Source organism: Pan troglodytes, chromosome 1, assembly GCF_028858775.2.
Source record: "Pan troglodytes isolate AG18354 chromosome 1, NHGRI_mPanTro3-v2.0_pri, whole genome shotgun sequence".
Classification (NCBI taxonomy): domain Eukaryota; kingdom Metazoa; phylum Chordata; class Mammalia; order Primates; family Hominidae; genus Pan; species Pan troglodytes.
In genome coordinates, this window is record NC_072398.2 from 174,221,553 (window position 1) to 174,243,691 (window position 22,139).

General features: G+C 37.2%; 1 protein-coding gene across 7 annotated transcripts in view; it reads left to right on the top strand.

The window, feature by feature from the left end:
- FYB2 (FYN binding protein 2) overlaps positions 1–22,139 on the top strand; it is a 103,894-nt gene that overhangs the window by 58,374 nt on the left and 23,381 nt on the right. For 6 of the 7 annotated variants that reach the window (XR_008547630.1, XR_010153839.1, XR_001706833.3 and 3 more), the window contains exons 6-13: positions 2,138–2,172; positions 4,914–4,945; positions 6,909–7,005; positions 9,641–9,800; positions 16,582–16,696; positions 16,782–16,822; positions 18,626–18,686; positions 20,054–20,152. Coding sequence is in view for 3 of the 7 variants with exons in the window: in XM_016919284.3 (XP_016774773.2) it covers positions 2,138–2,172; positions 4,914–4,945; positions 6,909–7,005; positions 9,641–9,800; positions 16,582–16,696; positions 16,782–16,822; positions 18,626–18,686; positions 20,054–20,152 (640 nt within the window). In the remaining 4 variants the exon portion in view is untranslated. The remainder of the gene's footprint in view (positions 1–2,137; positions 2,173–4,913; positions 4,946–6,908; positions 7,006–9,640; positions 9,801–16,581; positions 16,697–16,781; positions 16,823–18,625; positions 18,687–20,053; positions 20,153–22,139) is intronic. The other variant, XM_063801547.1, reaches the window with a different exon arrangement.

The window sequence follows — 22,139 nt, forward strand, 5'->3', positions numbered from 1 at the left end:
CTACCTAAGTTTGGATAGCTTAGCTTGCCACGAAAGAACCTCCACTTTGTTAAAAAGCAGTAACAACATTATGAATACATTATTAATTGAATGTGTATTATCTTTGTTTACTAGCCATGGCAAGTAAGGCTTCTCCTGGCTTTGGTTTCATCATTTCTAAGACAGAATAAGTAATAATATCCATCCCAAGGTGGTTAGGAGAAGCAAATAAGCTCATGGTTTGTTTTTGAAAAGCATAGACAAGTAAATAAATTGGAGTAGAAAGAAGGAGATTATTATTTTTAAAATTGGGAAGCAAATTCATATCACGAATGGATATTGGGCAAACTGTATCACAAACAGGTATTTTTAAAGTATTAATAAGTGTACAATTACCTAATTTAAAGTATTATGTGTACAATTACCCAAGTTGAAATACATATGATTAATTATCCATGTAGAATTTTAGGTCTTTGTCAACAATTTTATGCTGATAGTCCCTAAACAAAACCTAGCATTTCATTGATTTTGTCAGTGTATTATATGTTTAGAATAATAAAAGCTTGCAAATGCAACATATTATTCAGTCAGTTTTCTAAAGCTTCAGGACTTTAGCAGCAAGAAAGAGAAAAACAGAGGGAGGAGTCCTACTTTTATGCACATATGTTCATTAACAGTAGGGATAAAACTTTTATAAATAACTTTTAAGCAAAGAAAACCAAACAAGCGATTTTATCAAAAAACATTGCCATTTTCTATGCAATGTCCAGTGTTCTGCTAGGTATGTTAAATTTCCTTTTTTTTTTTCTTTTCTTTTTTTTTTTTTTTTTGTGATGGAGTCTCACTCTGTTGCCCAGGCTGGAATACAGTAGCGCGATCTCAGCTCACTGCATCCTCTGCCTCGCTGGTTAAAGCGATTCTCCTGCCTCAGCCTCCAGAGTAGCTGGGATTATAGGCCTGCCACTGTACCTGACTAATTTTTGTATTTTTAGTAGAGATGGTGTTTCACTATCTTGGCCAGGCTGGTCTTGAACTCCTGACCTTGTGATCCACCTGCCTTGGCCTCCCTAAGTGCTGGGATTACAGGCATGAGCCACCACACCTGGCCAAATTTCTTAAATTATTTCCTTGAATCTCCCCATTAACTCTGTAAGGCAGGTACCAATTGGTCAATTTTTATAGATGAGCAAGCTGAGGCTCAAAGAAATGAAGTAATTTGTCTGAAACACCCTATGTAGGAGTGGCAGAACAGTGTTTGAACTCAAATTCTTGTCATTACTTGTATTTATTAATATAGTCATGTGCTATACAATGTTTCAGTTAACAATGAATTGTGTATCCAGCCGTGGTCCCATAAGATGATAATACTGTATTTTTACTGTACCTTTTCTATGTTTAGATACACAACTATTTATAACTGTGTTACAATTACCTACAGTATTCAGTACAGTAACATGCTATGCAGTTTTGTTGCCTGGGAGCAATAGGCCATACCCTATATCCTAGGAAGGTAGTAGGCTATACCGTCTAGGTTTGTATAAGTATGTTCTATGGTATTCACGTGATGATGAAATCACCTAAGGATGCATTTCTCAGAATAGATCCCCATTGTTAAGCGATGCATGACTATAATTAAGATTGGCATCATGTCATTAAATAAAATCCACAGAACTATTGGAAAAGTCAAAAGGTGGGTCAGCCTTAGTTGGGGTGCTCGTGTTTTCAAACTGTATTTAAGGAAATAAACATGGCTGTGGAACAGAGCACTTTGGGGCATGATAGAGAATTCATTTTGTTGAAGTGGGATTTAGGCTTTTTCCTTTTCCTTTCCTTTCGCGTTTGCCTTCTGAGCTGCCACTAAATTTTAGTGCTTTCTTTTAAGCATGGAGTGTGTATCTGTTTGCCAAAACAGGAAACTGAAATGGTTTCACATGCTTCATCGACTGTAAATTCCATTCTGGAAATCCCCACAGAAATTAAAACCATGATCACTGACCCCATAATTTCCCAAACTTTGTAGATAGAGCTTTACATAGTCTGATGTTCTTAAAGGTGAGAAAACTGAATTCTGGAATCTTTTATAACTGCTTTAATCCTGGGTGCTATAAGAAATGGGTGGATGAACTGCCTTGAAATAATTTTTTTATGTTTATTTTAGCAACTTATGAAGTTGGAATTGAAGAACTCCAAAAGGTATTGTTTCTCCTTACCAACATTGTAACTAAAAGTAAAATAAGCATGCAAGGTTGATTCTAAAGTAGTATCTTTTAGAGGGAAAAAATGTCTTTGTTTTCATTTTTCCTCCTATTTCTGAGGCTTTTCCACACTCCAGCTTCTAAGAGTCTGCACTTTGAGCCCCGTTACTGTCAGAGACAAAAATGTGTGATAGGATGGGAGGAAATGGTCCCAATTCATCCATAGCCCTTTTCTGTGGTGGGCAGTGACAACTAGCTTTTAATAACTATGACTTCCAGTGAGAAGAGTTCTATGGCACAATCCAGGTTTGTATATCCTGGCTTTCAGACCCCTTAGGGCATGCTTTCTGGGCTCCTGCTAGACATGGTGTCAGGTGCCACCTGGAGGCAGCATAGCAACCTGATTAGGGCCCAAGCAGAATCACTGCTGGCCTCAATCCCAACTCCTGGCTATGTGATCTTGAATGCCCATTTCCTCACCTGCAAAATGGGGATAATAAAGAACTCACATCTGAGGTCCTTGTGAGAATGAAAATAAGATAAATGAAGGTATACAGCTTATTAGTAAGTGCTTGAAACAGAGCATTTCACCTCTCTGAGACTTAGATGTGTCCTCTATAAAATGGTGTATTCTTGGCCAGGCATAGTGGCTCATGCCTATAAGCCTAGCACTTTGGGAGGCCAAGGCAGACAGATCACTTGAGCCCATGAGTTCAAGACCAGCCTGGGCAACATGGTGAAATACTGTCCCTACAAAAAAAAAATACAAAAATTAGCCAGGAGTGGTGGTATATGCCTGTAGTCTCAGCTACTCGAGAGGCTGAGGCAGGAGGACCGTTTAAGCCCAGGAGGTGGAGGTTGCAGCGAGCCGATATTTTACCATTACACTTTAGCCTGGGCAGTAGACAGACTGAGACCCTGTATCAAAAAAAAGAAAAAGAAAAAGAAAAAGAAAGAATGAAAAGAAAGAAAGAAAGAAAGAAGGAAGGAAAGAGGAAAGAAAGAAAAAGAAAGAAAGAAAGGAAAAGAAAAGAAAAGAAAGAAAAGAAGGAAAGAAAAGGCATAGTTTCCATGAGGACAGGAAGCATATGTCTTGTGGTTACTGTATCTGCAGTAGTAGATGCTCAATAAATAAAGGGACCAATACTTGTTTCACTGAATATCTGGGAGAAGTAAGGCAAACACAGTATGTAAGCACTGTGTAAGCTCATAGAAGGCCCTTACCCAGTGTTTTAATGGGATCAGTTTAGGTTCTACTCTTTTCTCACTGGGTACATTTAGTCTAGATCCTTCATCTCTCTGTTTTAGTTTTCTTATGCTTGCTGGTAAGGATTATTCATTTGTGGATACACTTTGTCACTAGAAAAATATGAATAATTATTATTTCTATTAATGGCAGTAGAAATAGCCTATTAAAATGCTTCATGTACCTGGCAACATCAACAAATAATAAACTGTTCTGCACAAATGAACTTGCCAAGTAAATGAATTTTATCCCATTTTATCCCAATTTTCTGTTTTAAGTAAAACATACAATTATTTTTAATTTTTAAATCTTTTAACTCTCATACATGTTTTGTGTTTATCTCTGTATTTTTAAGCTCGGTGAGTGGAATCTGATCTCTTCCTTTCTTAATGACTTGGAATATTCTTGACTATAAGGGACTGAGTCAACATAGTTTATACTCTTCTTTTGAGATGCTCTTGAGCCTTTGCAGAAGAACTAGTTCCCTTCACACCAAACTACCACAAGTCAGTTTTTTGTATTCTTTTCCCTTTTTTTCTACTGTCACGATCTTTGTGTCTAGCAATGAGTTTTTCATGTGGTCAAACATGTACCAAGTCCCTCTGGTGTGATAGCACTTGTGCATAGACAGTAGTGCTTAACCCTTATAGTTACCCTGTGAGCTGATATCACTGCTCCCATATTACAGATGACATTAAGGCTCAGAGAGGTTTAGTAACCTGTAAATCATGTAACAAAGATATAAAACAAGGTCTGTCTGACTTGTCATTCTACCAGTGCTGCATCTAATTTGCTAGAATTTTGTGTAAAATAAGAACCAATAGTCTCTGAATAATGGTTTCCAGGGCTGCCCTCAAAGGAGAGTATAATGAGCTATGATACCTGGATTTTGTGATGGCATTTTAGATGCTTAGATATTTTCTATTCTTCTCAGAGTTCTTAGACAGATTCCAAATAATGAATGGCACCAGATCTATAATCACTGAATAAATGAGGGGCTACATTGTGATCACTGGGACATAATTTTAATGGAGCCAAATCTAGATCCTGCAAGATTTGAGCGGTGATCACAGGGCACATGATCAGCGAGTAACGGAGAAATTCCAGCATTACTTGTGCACTTGTGAATACCAATTTGCCCAGTAAAATATTGCTTAAATCCCACAAATTCATATTTTCTCATAGGATTTAGAAGTTATTTACGTTTCCGATGCATTTCGGGAAAGGTGTGCATACAACAATTTTTCTGAGTCACATCATACATTCCTTTGGGCATGACCTATAACTTCAGAAATGCTTGTTTGCATTTCTGATTGATCTTCAGCCCCACTGCAACAGTTCCTGGAACTTTCTGTGGTCAGTGTCTGCCTTTGCTCTCTACTGAGGCTTCATCCCCCTCACCTTTTGGTGTAGTCTCTAATGATCTGTAACCAAACAACAGAGCCTGATTCAGGTTGATTTATGAAAATAACCATTTTCCACTTTACTTTCAGCCTGGGAAGAATTTTCCCTATCCAGAACCTAGGTGAGTTTTATCTTCAAAAAGAAAAGCACCTGTCCAAGCACTGACTTTCTGATGACTGAACTAGTTTTCCTCTATGGGCCAGCTATGTTTCCAAACTGAGCTAGCCTGGTTCAGTTTCCCCGGCACCTTGCAAGGTACCTAGTACAGAGGAAGTGATCCGTGATCCTGCCTTGCCTCCCCCTCTCATCTTGTTCTAGCCCATGCTGCACTCAGCAAACATTTACTGAGTACCCAACATGTGCCAGATATGTGCTCACCAGTGGGGCTTTGGCAGTGATGGAGACCTCGCTATTGCTTTCAGGATCTCCTGAATTAGTGGGAGAGTCACACACTCAAACAGGAAAATAATAATAACATGAATTCCAAAGAACTGACAATTTCTGAAATGCACCATGCTGTTTGAAGTCTCTTTGCCTTTGCTCTTTTAAGTCATTGATTCACCCCAATTTAACAGTCTGGCAAGCTTCTACTAATCCATCAAGCACCCCTCATGTATGAACCCTTCCTTCATTCCACTCCCTCAGAGAGAAGTGACCAATCCCTTGCCTGTGGTACCACTGTAAGGTCTGTTTGCACAGCATGTTTGCACAAATGCCACTGTATGTAGTTTGCTAACATGCGAATTCATCCTCCCCTCCCTACTCCCCTTCCTGTCTGGGAGCTCCTTGTATGTAGGGCCAATGTTTTAATGTTTTTGGTGTTCCTGGTACCTCTCACACTTCTTGGGTCCAGAGGAATGCCCTGGCACATAGTAGTGCTCTTACCTGCCTCTTCAGAGTCTGTTTCTAGCCCTTCTCCCTGGAGTTATTCTAATATATTTTTTAAAAGCATGGTTGATGAGCTCTGGAGAAGCAAATATCAAAATTTCCTGGTTGAATCTAAAAACGTGTGCTGAATCATGGAGAAAACCTGCTTTAGCTGGATGGGCTACCTTCCTCTCTCTCCCTGAGTTCCTGCCTGTCCCTAAATTTATGACTTTCATAAATACCTTGTAGCACTAACACAGTGCTGGTCACATGGTAAGGCACAGGACAAATGATTCATTATTTAGTTCAACATTTATTGAGCTTTTGCTCTTCAGATGCTGCTAGATTCTGAGGTACAAAACTGAATAGAATATATTTTCTACCCTTGATCCAAGATGGGAGGGGAAGCCAGAGTAGTTGGGAGTGAGGGGTTACTTGGAGGGTAAAATGACCAAATAAATAGGAAATCACAATAAAATATTATCACTGCTATGGAAGTTTAACAACACAGAAGTGAGGTGCGAAAACCAGCTTTTCCTATCATGGATTACACAGCATTAATGCTGGAGTTACACATGTGAATAAGATAGTTCTGCCTTGATTTTTAGTGGTTGACAAGGCAAAGTGGAGGGACTGGAGATAGATCCATAGATAGATGTATTGTAAGACAATATGGAAGAACAAAGTGTTAGAAGAGTAGAGAAGGTATGACTGCTTGGGAGAATCAGGGAAGCATTCTCAGAGGTAAGATGATTTAGCTATATCATGAAGGGCATTGTATTTACCAGCAGTATAAGATGTGGAAGGCATGTCTAAAGAAAAATAATAAAAAAGGAGAGTTGCTCAAATAGGGTGGTGGGTTTGAGGAATTATGAGAGTCTAGACTCAAGCCAAAGTGGAGGTAAAAAGCAGCAGGAGATGAGTTTGGAAAGAAAGGTACGAGCCAGATCACGATGAAATTTAAGTTTTATCCTATAGGCAATAGGGAGTTAGAAGATTTTAAGCAGCAATTGACACTGTGGCATTAATTGGAACAGGCAGAAACTCAAGAAAGCTATGTATATAATTGATCTGATCCTAGTCCCTTCATCTAAGATAAATGATTCATATTTGTTCAAATCTATTTTTCCCATTCATTTCATTTAGGATTGGACAGTACACTATCATTTAAACACTCTAAGCTTCATTTTTTTTCCTGGTATCTCTTCACATTTCAGTGCTAAACATGAAGATAAAAAAATGAAGGAAAAACAACCATGTGAATTGGAACCTAAAAACACAGAAAAGGAACCATATTCAAACCATGTTTTCAAGGTACCTATGTTCTACGGTTCCTGCAATTTAGACATATAACAGATCAGTTCATGGGGGTGACTTTATATGGCCTGAGAGAGCTCTTCAGAGAGACAGAGTTAGAAAAGGCAATGGGCATTTGATATTGTATCAAGGAAATAAATGTAACAATGACACTACGCTCCAGCCCCTAATTTTCCACTTTTTAGCCATGAAGCCGGCCTTAGAAGCAGGGCTGGGACTAGATTAAGTCCAACAAGAAACCCAGGGTGCAAACTATAAGGCAGTACCCACTCTCAGGTGCCATCCCTGCCCTTGCACTACCCTGGAGTGAGAGTTTCCTTAAACGTTGTGCCCTAAGGCCCTGCTTAGAAGAGTGACTTGTCTCTGAGCTCAGTTACCTCATCTATAAATGAAAATAAATGATTCCTACCCAATTACCATCCCCATTTCCATGCCAATTCTACCTCGTTTGTGGTGATAAAATAATGTGCAAGAAAGTGTTTCATAAGCCATAAGCTACCATACAAATGAAATGTATTCTTGTTGCTTTCATTAATATTAAATATGGTGAATGTGTGTATATCCATATCCAACTGACCCCATCTGCTTCAAAGCAGTTGGGTGGCAGGAGGCTTAAACAATAGACACCACTAGGGCTATTGCCAGTACTCACATTAGATACCTGTTTGAGATGTGCCTATCTTTTAAGATGCAGTTGTCCCAGTCCCATCTGCAGAAGTAGGGTAAGTCAAACAGCATGTTGGCTGTATGAGCCTGAACTGGCGTGTAGGTCCAGAGGTTGGGCTGGACCATGTCGGGTGTTCAGAGAGCATCAGAAAGCAGCATAATTCAAAGGATGGAGTAAGTTGCTAATTAAGAAAGACAAGGTCCAGAGCCAGGGGAGCAGCACTGGGTGTGAAAGCCAAGCCATCAATGGCTGTCAAGTTAGAGATCAGGAATGGTTTGATTAGGAGCATATGAGAGGGCAGGAGAGATACATGACTAAGGATATTAGCCATGAAAAATGGCAAGCTCTGCTCTTTTTCAATGCTGGCTATGTGGCGTAAGCCAGATATGGGCTCAAACTACTAACAAAGGGTCACTTCCTTCTTTTATGGAGTGAGTTTGGGTTCCAGAAATTGTTAAATGTTATTTAGAATATGTTAGGTGAATGAGGGGCTGCCTTCATTATGGGACTACATTGAAGGATGGTGGTCACTATATTTCTGCGAAATACTGACTTCATTACTTTCTTGTCAATTTTCCCCATTTATACATTTAATTCTTGGTACTATGACCTAAAAGAATGCCCCTCCTCTTATTCTTCTGACAGTTTCCCTAAGATCCCACCCAAAACTCAGGATAATCCACTCCTTATGTCTATTAATTACATTAGCTTTTCCCAAGTACTTTCAAATGTATTATCATAGTCAATCCTCATCTCTACTCTGTTGTAGTCAGAAGGACAATTACCTTTCTCTCATTGGACAATTATAAAACAGTTAGATGGCCAAAAATACTCTAATTTTCTCTCTCTCCAGGGTCTCTTCCTGTCAGTCTATCCAGAACATTTTGAAATGTAAATGTGATCAGGGTTTTCCCTGGCCTGACTCCTAATGGTTAAGAAATAAAGCCCAAACTCTTTGCTTTGCATGCAAGACCCTTCATAACTCAGCCCTATTCTCATTTACCTTTTCAACCTCATTGCCAGGCTGTCTTCCCATATCTTTTTCCTTCAACTCTTACCTTATCAGCAGCCTCCTTGCTACCCTTATAAGGACACGAACACTTCCCCAAATCCCCTGTGCCTTTTTTTTGTGCTGATTTATCTGCCAGATACTCCTTTATCCACTCTGTCAATCTCCTACTGACATTTGGAAAATACAATTTAATAAAATCTGCTTTTCGAGGTCTTCTCTAACCCATCTCCCAGCCAAGAGAACCAACCTCCTCATCCTCTCTGTTTCCATGACAGTGAGCAATACTGCTGTAAATAACACTCATCACATTATACACTAATTAATCATTTGCATGCATTATCTCCAAGACCAATGTGTTAAGAAACTCTGTCTCTACTTCTAGAGCTTAGCATGTTGTCTTGCCTTCTGTAAGTGCTTGACAAATGCTAGAGAAAGGGAGTGAAGAAAGAAGTGAGAAGGAACAGAAGAATGGTGGGTGGGAAGACAAAATGTAGGCAAAAAGAAGGAAATGAAAAGGAATACATAGCATCCCTTGGAACAAGGTTCTGGGGTCAAGTCCTGCCTAGGTAGATTACTAACTGTGGAACCAGTGACCAGTTACTCAACCTCTCTAAACTCTTTATCAGGAGAACTGATGATACTTTTCTCATGAGGTATCATGATGATTAAGTTATATGGAATATAAAAAGCCTGCCCTATAGTCAGTACACCCTATATCCTGACTGCTTCCTGTGAGCTGCCTCTGTGCCAGGCATTCATTGAACATTCAGAGGTAATGAAGGATATAGTATGCACCTTCAGGAAACTTAGAGTCTAGTAAGATATTATTCAATGTTAAATAAATGATAAATAATTGTTATCTATGAGGAATGAATGAAAAACTGTACAAGTAAGCAAAGAACTGATTAGGTAAGTCACAGCCCTACAGTATTCTCCCTTTTGCATATGTTTAGGTAGATGCCTGTGAAGGGACACCTGAAAAAATTCAGATGACCAACACCCACACAGGTAGAAGGAACATGTTGGCTGGAAAGCAAGAGGCCATGATTGACATCATCCAGACAAATCCCTGCCCTGAGGGCCCAAAGCTGGCCAGGCACTCCCAAGGCCACTGTAAGTTGCATTTCTTTCTGATCTTGTTCATCATTACAATTTGTTTTATAGTTAAGCATGGCCAAAATTTTAATTTATTTTACCAATATTTATTGAACATCTATTTTGTGCCAAGCAACTTGCCCTAGTGAGGAAGCTGTGCAGTAGTGGAAAAAAACACTGAATTGAAAAGCAGAAGTCTTGAGTTCAAACCTAAGCTCTAATACTTAGTAAGCTGTGTGGTAAGTGACTTCATATTCCTGCAACTCAATTTCTTCATTTATAAAAAGAGATCACCATAATATGGACCTCACAGGGCTTTTATGAGGACCAAATCTGACAGTATATTATATGATAGGTACTCAGCAAATGTTTGTTCTTTTTTTTATATATATACTAGCTCCTGTTGTCTAGGCTCACATCATCATTGACATGTACTGGTGATACACTATGGTATCATTTGTTGACTTTATTCAGGTTGCATTTTACCTGCGTGTTAGTCGGTACCCTTGATTGGAAGCAACAGTGATCAAACCATACTATGTTAAACACAAAAAGAAAAGGAGGTTCACCTAGCAGAAAGTCTAGCCATGGATGGATCCAGGGACACAAACAATATCATAGTGACTTGGTATCACTTTTTCCACTCCTGGTTTTGCTACCCTTTCAGTTGACACTTCAATAGCAACAGAACGACCACAGTAATAGGATCTGGAATAAAGCATTTCTATACTAACCCTGTGATTTTGGAAAATGTACTTACTTTCATGTGCAAATGGTGATACTACTACTAATTTCCTAAGGCTATTTGTCAATGCATATAAAGTTTCTGGAACATATATTAAGTAACTATTAGTCTTTTTCATTTATTTTTATTTTGAAAAATTATACCATGCCTTACATTTCAATTCATGATTTATGTGTTATCTCCCATGGCACGCCGTAGGCACCTTGAAATCACAGATCATTTGGTATTTTTTTCTGTATCTCTGTAACCTGGCACAGTATCGAGCACACAGGAGAAACCCAATTTAATTTTGTAGAATGAAAGGATTAATCAAACTTCAGTGTCTAAAAATATGGTGGACTAGGCAATATGAATGACTCTCTTGACTAAAACAAAGTGAAGAATAAATTTTTTAAAACATTCATAAAAGTACCACAGAGCTGATTTATAAAGAAAAGCACCCACAGGCCTGCAGTAACCAGGAAACCTGGGAGGTGCATGCCAAAGCTAACTTTTGCCTTGATGATTTTTACTGAGATCCAAATCCCTATTTAGTTTCATCCCAGATTTCAAATAATCCCCTCAAAATATTCTTTACATGTTAACAATTGATAGTCAAAAATAACCAAACACAAGGAAACAACTCACAGTGAGGGAAAACCAGTGGAACAGATAGCAGAACCAACCTACAAGATATTGCAGATATTAGGATTATCAGGTATAACACATAAGATGTTTAATATGTTTTTAAAATAGAGAATAATATGAATAGAGAATAGCCATATTTTAAAAATATTTGAAAAGGAAAAAATAATAATTGATAAATTGATAAAATGCCAATGATTACATTTTATATCACATTACCTATAGTTGAAGAGAAAATTAGTGAACTAAAAGATAAATCTAAAGAAATTATCCAAAATTCATTCTATAGGGAAAAATGATTTTAAAAAGAGTAAAAGAGACGATAAAAGTCATGGAAGATAAAGTGAAAAGTCTAAAATTGTAATAAAATCAGAAAAATCAGAATTCCATAAAAGGATACTGGAAAAGTGAGGAAGAGGAAATAATAGATAAAACAAATACTATCTGAGAATTTTCCAAAATTGTTGAGAGAGATAAATTTGCAAAGCCAGGAACCCTAAAGTTCTCAAGCAGGATAAAAAACAAATCTATGCCTAGCCATGCAAAATGAAGAACATTAAAGAATAAGAGAATATCTTAAAAGACCTTAAAAACAGACAAAGGGGAAAAACCAATCACCTACAAAAAGAAAAAAAAAACACAACTGAGTTCTGACTGCTGATTTCTCCTGTGTAACAAGAATATAATTTTGCTGAAAGAGATTAAATGTCTACCTGAAATTTTATGTCTCATAAAAATGCCTTTCACAAATGAAAGAAAAATAAGATGTTGTCAGACAAATAAAAACTGGGACATTTTATTGTCCAGATAAAATGCACTGAAGGAAATTCTAAAGCATGTACTTCAGGCAGAAGGAAGATAATCACAGATAGAAAGTTGTGGATGCAAGAAAAAAAGTTAAGCAAAAGCATTAATTTGACAAAATAACGTCAAATTGAGGAAGGAGTAAAATATTATAAAATATTGAACATTCATAGTGCTTATATTGAGAAGGTGATTAAAGTGTCCTAAGGTTGATAATTGTTTGGGAAGAGAGTAATGGTATTAATTTGCTTTAGCCTTGAAAGAATTAGAAGAGCTAGGATACAATCATTAAAATATACCGTTAAAAGAGTGAGAAGGTAACATCACACATGTACAACCATATGATCTTTGACAAACCTGACAAAAACAAGCAATAAGGAAAGGATTTCCTGTTTGATAAATGGTGCTGGGAAAACTGGCTAGCCACATGCGGAAAACAGAAACTGGACCCCTTCCTCACACCTTACATAAAAATTAACTCAAGAGGGATTAAAGACTTAAATGGAAAACTTAAAACCATAAAAACCCAAGAAGAAAACCTAGGCAATACCATTCAGGACATAGGCATGGACAAAGGCTTCATGACTAAAACACCAAAAGCAATTGCAACAACAGCCAAAATTGACCAATGGGATCTAATTAAACTAAAGAGCTTCTGCACAGCAAAAGCAACTATCATCAGAGTGAACAGGCAACCTTCAGAATGAGAGGGAATTTTTGGAATCTATCCATCTGACAAAGGTCTAATATCCAGAATCTACAAGAAACTTAAACAAATTTACAAGAATAAAACAACCCCATCAAAAAGTGGGCAAAGGATATGAACAGACACTTCTCAAAAGAAGACATTTATGTAGCCAACAAACATATGAAAAAAAGCTCATCATCACTGGTCATTAGAGAAATCCAAATCAAAACCACAATGAGATACCATCTCATGCCAGTTAGAATGACAGTTATCAAAAAGTCAGGAAACAACAGATGCTGGTGAGGCTGTGGAGAAATAGGAATGCTTTTACACTGTTGGTCAGAGTGTAAATTAGTTCAACGATTGTGGAAGAGAGCGTGGTGATTTCTCAAGGATCTAGAACCAGAAATACCATTTGACCCAGCAATCCCATTACTGGGTATATACCCAAAGGATTATAAATAATTCTACTATAAAGATACATGCACACGTATGTTTATTGCAGCACTATTTACAATAGCAAAGACTTGGAAACAACCCATCAATGATAGACTGGATAAAGAAAATGTGGCACATATATACCATGGAATACTATGCAGCCATAAAAAAGAATGAGTTCATGTCCTTTTGCAAGGACATGGATGAAGCTGGAAGCCATCATTCTCAGCAAACTAATATAGGAACAGAAAACCAAACACCACACATTCTCACTCATAAGTGGGAGTTGAACAATGAGGAACGCATGTACACGGGGAAGGGAACATCACATACTGGGGCCTGTCAGGGGTGGGAGGCAAGGGGACAGAGAGCATTAGGACAAATACTTAGTGCATGCAGGGCTTAAAACCTAGATGACGAGTTGATTGGTGCAGCAAACCACCATGGCACAACTAACCTGCATATTCTGCCCATGTATCTCAGAACTTAAAGTAAAATAAAAAAAAAAGTTAAAAAAGAGTGAGAAGGTAAGTCACTGGGTCGGAGAAGATATTTCCATTATTTACATATACCGTTTATGTATCAAATATATACATATTTGATAAATGACTCATATTTGGAATATACATCTGTGAATGCTTGGTATTCAGAAAATATAAACTAGAAATCAATTTTTTATAAAAGAAATATAGTGAAATTAGAAAAATATTGAAACGGCCCTTCCCCAAAGAGACTATCCAAAAGGCAAATACACTATGAAAATTCAATTCTGCTACGAAATTGGCTACAATAAAAAAGGCTAAAAATATCAAGTGTTAGTAAAGATATGGAGCAACTAAAACTCTCATTCACTGTGGAGATTGTAAGCTGGGACAACCATTTTGGAAAACTGTTTAGCAGTACTAAAGTTGAACATATGCATATCCTATGACCTAGCAATTCAGTACTTATGTATATATCCCAATGTAAGTGCACAGTTTAATGCACCAAAACACACATACAAAATGTTTATAGCAAAACTTTTTGTAATAGCCCCAAATTGGAAACTGTCCAGATGCCCATAAAAAGTAGAATGGATAAATAAATGGTAACCTATTCACACAATAGAATAAAGTCATCTGAATGAGCAAAAAAAACTATTTGCAACAATATCGATGAATCTCACAAACATAATATTGAAGGAAAGTAGGTGACACCATAGAGTGCATACTAAATTATTCCATTATTAAAACATTCAAAAATAAGTACCGCTGGTATTAGAAGTCAGGACAGTGGTCACTCTTGTGGGTAACTATTAAAAGATAACAAATGAAAGAAAACAAATAGAAAAGAAAACAGAATGGCAGAAAGAGAAGAAACTTTAGTCAGATGAAGATAAGAAAAACATGGAACAAATAAAAATATGTACTAAGATAATAGATAAAAATTTAAAAATATCAGTAAACACTATAAATGTAATACACTAAATTCACCAGTGAGAAGACACATGCATTCAAATCATTCAAAATTCAAATATATTAAGTACTTTTTATGTGCCCAGCACTGTTCTAGGAAATGGGGGTGTATAGCAGTGAACAGGCAAAAATTCCTTTTCTCACAGAGGTTACTTTCGGATCAGAGGAGATGGACAATAAATAATAAAAGATCTATATTGAATGGTGTTAATAGTAAATATTATGAAAAAATAAAGCAAGCTAAGAGAATTAAAGAAGCAGGTAGAGGTGATAGAGGTTGCCATTTTAAAGTGCTCATAGATTACTTCAAAAACCTTAAGTAGTTGAGGAAGAGGGCCATATGTGTATCTAGGATATGAATGACCTAGGAAGAGAAAAAAAGTGCAAATCCCTGAGGCAGAAGTTGGCCAGATATGTTGGAGGAGCTGCAAGGAGGCCAGTGTGGCTAGAACAGAGTAACCGAGGAAGAGTATAGTAGGAGATGGGGTCACAGAAATAACAAGGGACTTCTGTAGATCATTGCAAGAACTTTAGCATTTACCATAAATGAGATTTTTAAAACCACTGAAAGCTTTTGAAAGTACAAGAAAGGCATGACCTGATTTGCATTTTTAAAAAATCATCTGGCTTCTGTCTTGAAAATAAAATGTGAGATAAATCGGGGAGACCGGTTAGGAGGTTATTGCAATAATTTAGGTGAGAAATGGTGGTAGCTTGGAGGAGGATACTATGGTAGAATTGCTGAGATGTATTTGAAATCGGAATATAATTTGAAACTATAGTGGACAGATGGCTTTGGATTGGAAGTGAGAAATGAGAGAGAAATGAATCGAGGATGTCTCCAAGGTTTTGGGCCTGAGCAACATAAAGGATGGAATTGCCCCTTTTATGAGATTGAATAAACTTCAGGAAGAGCAAACTTGCAGAGAGAAATTATGATTTTGGTTTGGAATGTAATATGTTTAGACAACCAAAAGGAAATGGTGTGAAGGCTGATAAAGTATCTGGAATTCATGAGAGATGTCTAAATTGGAGATGTAAATTTGAGAGTCGTCAGTGTTTTTAAAATGAAGGCATAAACTTTTGCATTTGCTTCAGCCAAAAGGAAGGATTGAGGAAGGAAATAAATGCTGCAGACTAAGAAGCAACTGTGTGTGTTCAGCATCTTTATTTTGTATTGGAGAAATTTACTGATAACTCCTTGAGAAAAAGCAGGACCTTATGCCTCTGAGAGCTGACATTCATTGAGATGGTTTGGGGCCTACACGCTCACTGACTTCTTGTCAGAGGATAAAATCTTATTGCTTGGTTCATTTAATTAATAGATACCAGTTAATGTGCTTGTTGTTTATTTCTCAAGTATATTACTTTCTATTTCTGATTAATAGTTCATATCTGAATATGGCTATGAATTACCCATACCCTAAATATTAACTTATGCCAACAGATAAAGAGGTGGCAGTTTTATGGTTATGACAAGTTTACAACTCTGTGAAGTAAGCCAGCATCTACTTGTGCAAACAATCCCTATACATTTGTTAACCTGGCACACTATCTTCTGGCTAACTCCAGAATGAATTAATGAATAATATATATTGATATGTGCTCAATCGACTTGTCTGAGAAATTTTGCTTTAAGAACTGCCGTAAGACTGGATAAGATCATCTAGATGTAGAGAGATAAGCCCCAGGGATGTACCCTGGTAGACTTCAAAGTTTGAGGTCAGGGATTAAAGGAAGAACCATCAAAGAAGGGAGTTACTAGTTTACTAGGTAACCAGCACCCTTCATAAATATGTATTTAATCCTTGCCAAAACCACATGATTCGGTGTTAGCATCATTATCCTCAACTTCAGAGAATCATAACTGAGGCTCTACAAAGTGAGGTGGCTTGCCCAAGGATCATACATACCAAGATTGTAATCCAATTTTAGCCCATTTAATCTTCCTTTTCTTATGCTTGCCTCCACTGCCAGTGATGTGTGTGAATGACTTTATGATGGCAGCTGATGTGATGTTTTTCAAGTTTTCTGGTTTCCTTTCAGGTGGGTATCTGGAGGTTTTGGAGTCAACTAAAGAAACTCCAGACCTAGGGGTCTCTAAGACAAGTTCCATCTCGGAGGAGATATATGATGATGTCGAGTACTCCAGGAAAGAGGTGTAAGTAACATTCCAGTCTTTCAGCAAGATGAATGTGATGAGACTTTAAAGGTACAATAATGGTCTTTGTTATTTTCTCTCGTAGACCGAAGCTGAACTACTCTAGCTCATTTGCCTCAAATAGTGGTAAGTATAGGAAGACATTTCTGAAGCTGCCAGTAGGAATTGCAGAATGCTTCTATGGCTGATTAGTGATAAGATGTCTTTTAATTATTCATATTTTAATAATGCCAATTTGTGGGAAGCTAAGAGAAGTAATACCAAGATATGTGCTAACAGCAATACCAAGGTATGTGCTAATAAATGCATTTAGAATCAGGAACATGAAGATGCTGGTAAGAGCATTGTTATGGTAAAAGTGAGTTTACTTCCTTCCTGATCTTTTCACAGTGTAAGTCTGATTATAGGACTGTTTTTACTTAAAACACTTTCTTGGCTTTCCAATACTTTTAAGATTGGCTTCTGACATGATCTAGAGTCCTTGACTAACCTACCCCTACAGACCTCTGGAGCCTCATCTCACACTATACTCAATCTTCATCTTTGAGACCCAGTTATGCTGACCTTCTTTTAGCTTGTATAATTTGCCAAGCTCCAACAGCAGGATATTTTCATATGCTTCTCCCTCCCTTTCCGGAATGCTCTTTCCTCCCCTGGGTCCCTTTGTTTCACTGACTCTTAATCTTCTAATCTCAGCTCAATCATTATTTCCACAGGGAATATTCTCCTTGGTGTACAATCTCATAGTACCATGGACTTCTTTTTCATAGTACTTGTCACAGTTGTAATTTTATACTTATGTGACTTTTTAATTAATGTGTCCCCTCCTAGATTATTACCTTCTTTATACATACCATTTTCTCCAGCCCCTAGCATAATGCCAAGTACATGTTAGATATTCAAAAAAATCTGTTGAATGAAGGAATTCATGAATGAAAAAGTAATGGGGAGGTATTGGTCAAAGGATACAAAATTTCAATTAGGAGAAGTACCTTCAGGAGGTTTATAGTACAACAGTGATTATAGTTAATAACAAAGTATTATATACTTGAAAATTGCAGAGAGTAGATTTTAAAATTCTCACCACAAAAAATATGTAAGGTAATGAATATGTTAACTGGCTTGACTTAGTCATTCCACTATGTATACAATTATCAAAACATGTTATACATCATAAGTATATATAATTATTATTTGTCAATTTTAAAATAAATTTTAGAAAAAGAAAAAGCAATGGAATGGAGAGAATCAAATGTTACTCTGATTGATCTTAGAATCTCAGAAGTTTAGAGGGAAAAACAACCTTAAATATCATTAAACCCAGTACACTCATTTTAAAAAGAAAATTGAAACATAGAGAAGTGACTCCTCTAAGATCATTGTGTGTTAAAGTTGAGTTTTGAACCTAAAAATCCTGACCCTAATATTCAAAGTTCTTTCCATTAGACTCTGTTTCAGGATTGAATTAAAGTATAACTGTGTATGTTAAGCTTATGTGTTGGGCTAGGCCAAAGCCATGCTGTGAAGGGAGAGATTATTCAAGATATATCTCATTTTCCATGGTTGCCCCAGCATTCAGCGCAATGCCTGATGCTTAGTAAATTCTGATTGTTATGTATTAAATACAGGAAGGAGGGAGGGTGGAAGGAAGGAATCTATTGAAGAACCAACTTTCTTTGACTAAATCAGTTCAAATTTGGAATCAGGTGGAAATGAGTCTTAATTTTCATTTATATATACTTTCATAGAGGTTTAAGTATTTTTACCATATGCTTTTAAAAACATGTGGGTGAGTTTCAGTAAAAACTATTTAACAAAAGAAAGATCAAAGTACCTAGCATCTAGTAAGTATCTAATACTTTTTGTTAAATATGAATCTGAACTATGGCTATTATAATGAATATAAGTAGGGTTTTCTTTTAATTTCAGAAGAAAATAGAGAACTGTATGAAGATGTCTACAAAACAAAGAACAACTACCCAAAGATAGAGTGAGTTTCTCTCTTTCTTGGCTTTGTAGGCTAATGGTACTTCCTGTTAGTCTAGTAAAGCCAGAGTTTAAGTGGGGACCCACCATCCGCCCCCCAGCCCCACTGCCACCCCCGACTCCCATCATCATCTTTTAGGAAAGATTCACACTGAGAGTTATGATAACCTATTGTAATATTACAATTGTGATCAATAGGATACTTGTAATTGTGTACAATTATATACTATCAATATTAAATCACATTGTTCTCGCTTTTGAGAAATACCCATTTCCCAGAGTAAATGATTTTGATATTGGGTTAGAAAATAAGTAATAAAAGAGATGTAAATATTAATAAAACTTGCTTCAATTTTATAGCTGTTTTTCCAGGAACAAATTAATGGTTATGACTTACCTGTGTCTCTGTAAGTTAGTAAGGCTATCTCGGGGATTTGGGCTTAATATAACATGTAGTGTGATTCAGTGTTATCAAGAATAAAATTTGTTCAGATGGGTATTATTCTACAAGTTTAGTTATTAAGGACATGTTGTGGAAAAGAAAACAGCAATGGTCAAAAGCAAGGAGTTTAAGGGTTCAAGGGGAAAAAGACCCTGAACTGGGCATGCTGGTTGGCACGACGTGGGTATATCATTCCCTCACTCTACCCCCTAAAGGCCCCAAAAGGATATTTGACAGAACTGTAATCATCAGCTGGGTAATCAGTGTACCATCATTGCTATATTATTCAGTAAATTAAAAATCAATGATAAGAATTTCAAGAGCCAGGATTTTCTATAACGTATTTCTAGTACAGTTTGTAAAGTACATTTCCCTGAGTTATCTTTTCCTCTAAAGGGAAGACTGCTTCATAAAATCTGCAAAATAGAGACTACTTGCAGTAGTTTGTCTTGAAATATAATTACTCCCTTCATAGTTGACTGGTGTGTGCTACATCATATCACATCTAAACAAAGAAAAGCCTAGAATTCAATAAGGCATCTTCTTGCTCTTTCTTGAGTGAGATGTGTTTTGGACATGAAAACAAAGCCTCTGGTTCTTTATTTTTTTTATAGACTCAGGGGTACCTGTGCAGGTTTGATACATAAATATATTGCCTAATGATGAGGTATGGGCTTCTAGTCTACCCATTACCCAAACAGTGAACATTTACCCAATAGGGAACTTTCCAACCTTCATTCTTCCTCCCACCCTCCCGCTTTTTGGAGTCCCCAGTGTCGGTTATTTCCATCTTTATGACCATGTATACCTATTGTTTAGCTCCCACTTACAAGTGAGAACATGTGGCATTTGATTTTATAATACAACAGCTTTCTATCTCTAGTACTCTCTTAAATGCCATGTTACTTATATCCTGTGATTCCTCTCAGTTTAGATGGAAAAGAAGCACTCAAAAGACTGCAGCAATTCTTCAAGAAAGAAAAGGATAGATTTAAAATAAAGAAAACCAAGTCAAAAGAAAACTTAAGGTAAAAAGTCCCTTTAAATCCCTTTCCATGAGGGGATTAACCTGGTAGATACACAAGTTGATGTTCTCCATCCAATCTCAGAAACAGTGAAGGGGATATCAGAAACTAAAACCAAGGGTCTGGCCATCATCTGCCCCTTTCTTTTGAATTTTTGATTGAACTACATGCACAGAGACTAATTAATGAGAAAGTGGTATGCTCCTTTGAAAAAATGGCAGAGAAAGGGTTGAAAATGAGGGTAGAGGGAAAATCTTAAGCAAAGTCCAGAAAGGAAACTTTCCTCATCAGCCTTAACATCCTATTCCTGTTGTTACCACTAAGCATTACTTACCATGTCCTTTTATGCTTTTGGGGCCCTATAAGCCCCGGTAGTTTTTATTTGTCTACGTTCCATATTTAATTTATCTCCCTTGAGAGCAGCAATATGTGGAAGGGGGAGATGAGCTGCTCAGCTGAACAGTTCATGTATTGCAAGGTCTTAGACCTGGAAAAGACCCTCTGAGATGACCTAGGCTAACTGCCAGTTTTGAGAGAGATTCCAAATTCACTAGCACTAGAAAGAGATGTGAGGGGACCTGGATTCTAGATTCTAGTACCAGTTCTGCCATTTATTCCATGTACAACTGTGGGCATATCACTTCCTTTATACACCCACAGCATTCCAGTTTTCTCCTGCATATAATGGAAGGGGGACCCTGGAGACGCTTTGCAGGCAATAGATAGATATAGATGTAGATATTCAGGTGCACCTCAATTTATGATGGAGTTGTGTCCCAATAAACTCATTGCAACTCTAAAATATGTTAAGTTAAAAGTCCATTTAATACATCTACCAAACATCATCGCTTAGCCTAGCCCATCTTAAACATGCTTGGAATATTTACACCAGCCTACAGTTGGGCAAAAGCATCTAACACAAAGCCTGTCTATAAAAAGTGTTGACTATCTCATGTAATTTATTGAATACTGTACTGAAAGTGGAAAAAGAATGGTCTTAAGGATACTTGAAGTAGGTTTCTACTGAATGCATATTGCTTTCACACCACTGTAAAGCAGAAAAATTGGGAGTCAAACCATTGTAAGGCTGGGAACATCTGTGTAGATATACAGACATAGAGATGTATTTTGTGAGGGCAGAAGATGCTAAAATAATTTGTCCAAGGTAATTACCTATAGTGAGATGGAATTATGTTGTTCTACCCTGAAGTTGTTTTTGATTATAAAGCTTCAGAGTTTTGTGGCTTTAAGTTCAACTGTCAATTGCATCTAGATCTACCAAGAGACCTTACAAAACATGAGGTTTATAAATTGTAGTCCTGATATGGAAGAAGAGGGAGTGTGATCAACGAGACCCTGTGCACAAAGGCAGACCCTGGCCTTAGCAGATTAGATGTTTTCTGAGAGAAAATTATTGGCATGATACCCGGCAGTCCCATAATATTTGATCAAGATGAGAATGCTAATGTTTTTAATATGCAAATCTGATTACCTTTCTCTCAAAACTATTCATTGGCTACATACTACGTTTAGAATAAATATCCAGTTCCTTACCCTGGCAAGTAAATACTTCATGGCTGTCCCCATTCTACTTCTCTAGTTCTGTCTCTCACTAAAATTAACTCTCACTACCATCCCATCCACATAGCTATAGATCTCAGACTCTGCCATGGTGTCTCATGCCTCCATGCTTTGAACATGACATTCTCATGGTCTGGAATGTACCTGCCCTCCTCCAGCCTTCTTTTGTTCTCAAAGTTCTAGGTTTCCCTTAAAATTCGATCAAATATTGTCCCTTATTGAATGCCTCCCCTGAACTTCTCTTCCCAAACCTGGATTACCCATTTCCTTTGTGTTCCCATAACATCTTGTGCACATCTTGTGACATCTGTTAATACCATAGAAACCATTTTTCTTGGAGTCAGAGAATACCAGGGCAAGAAGGGCAATCCAGCATCATCAATATGTTATTGGAGATCTGTCAGCTCAT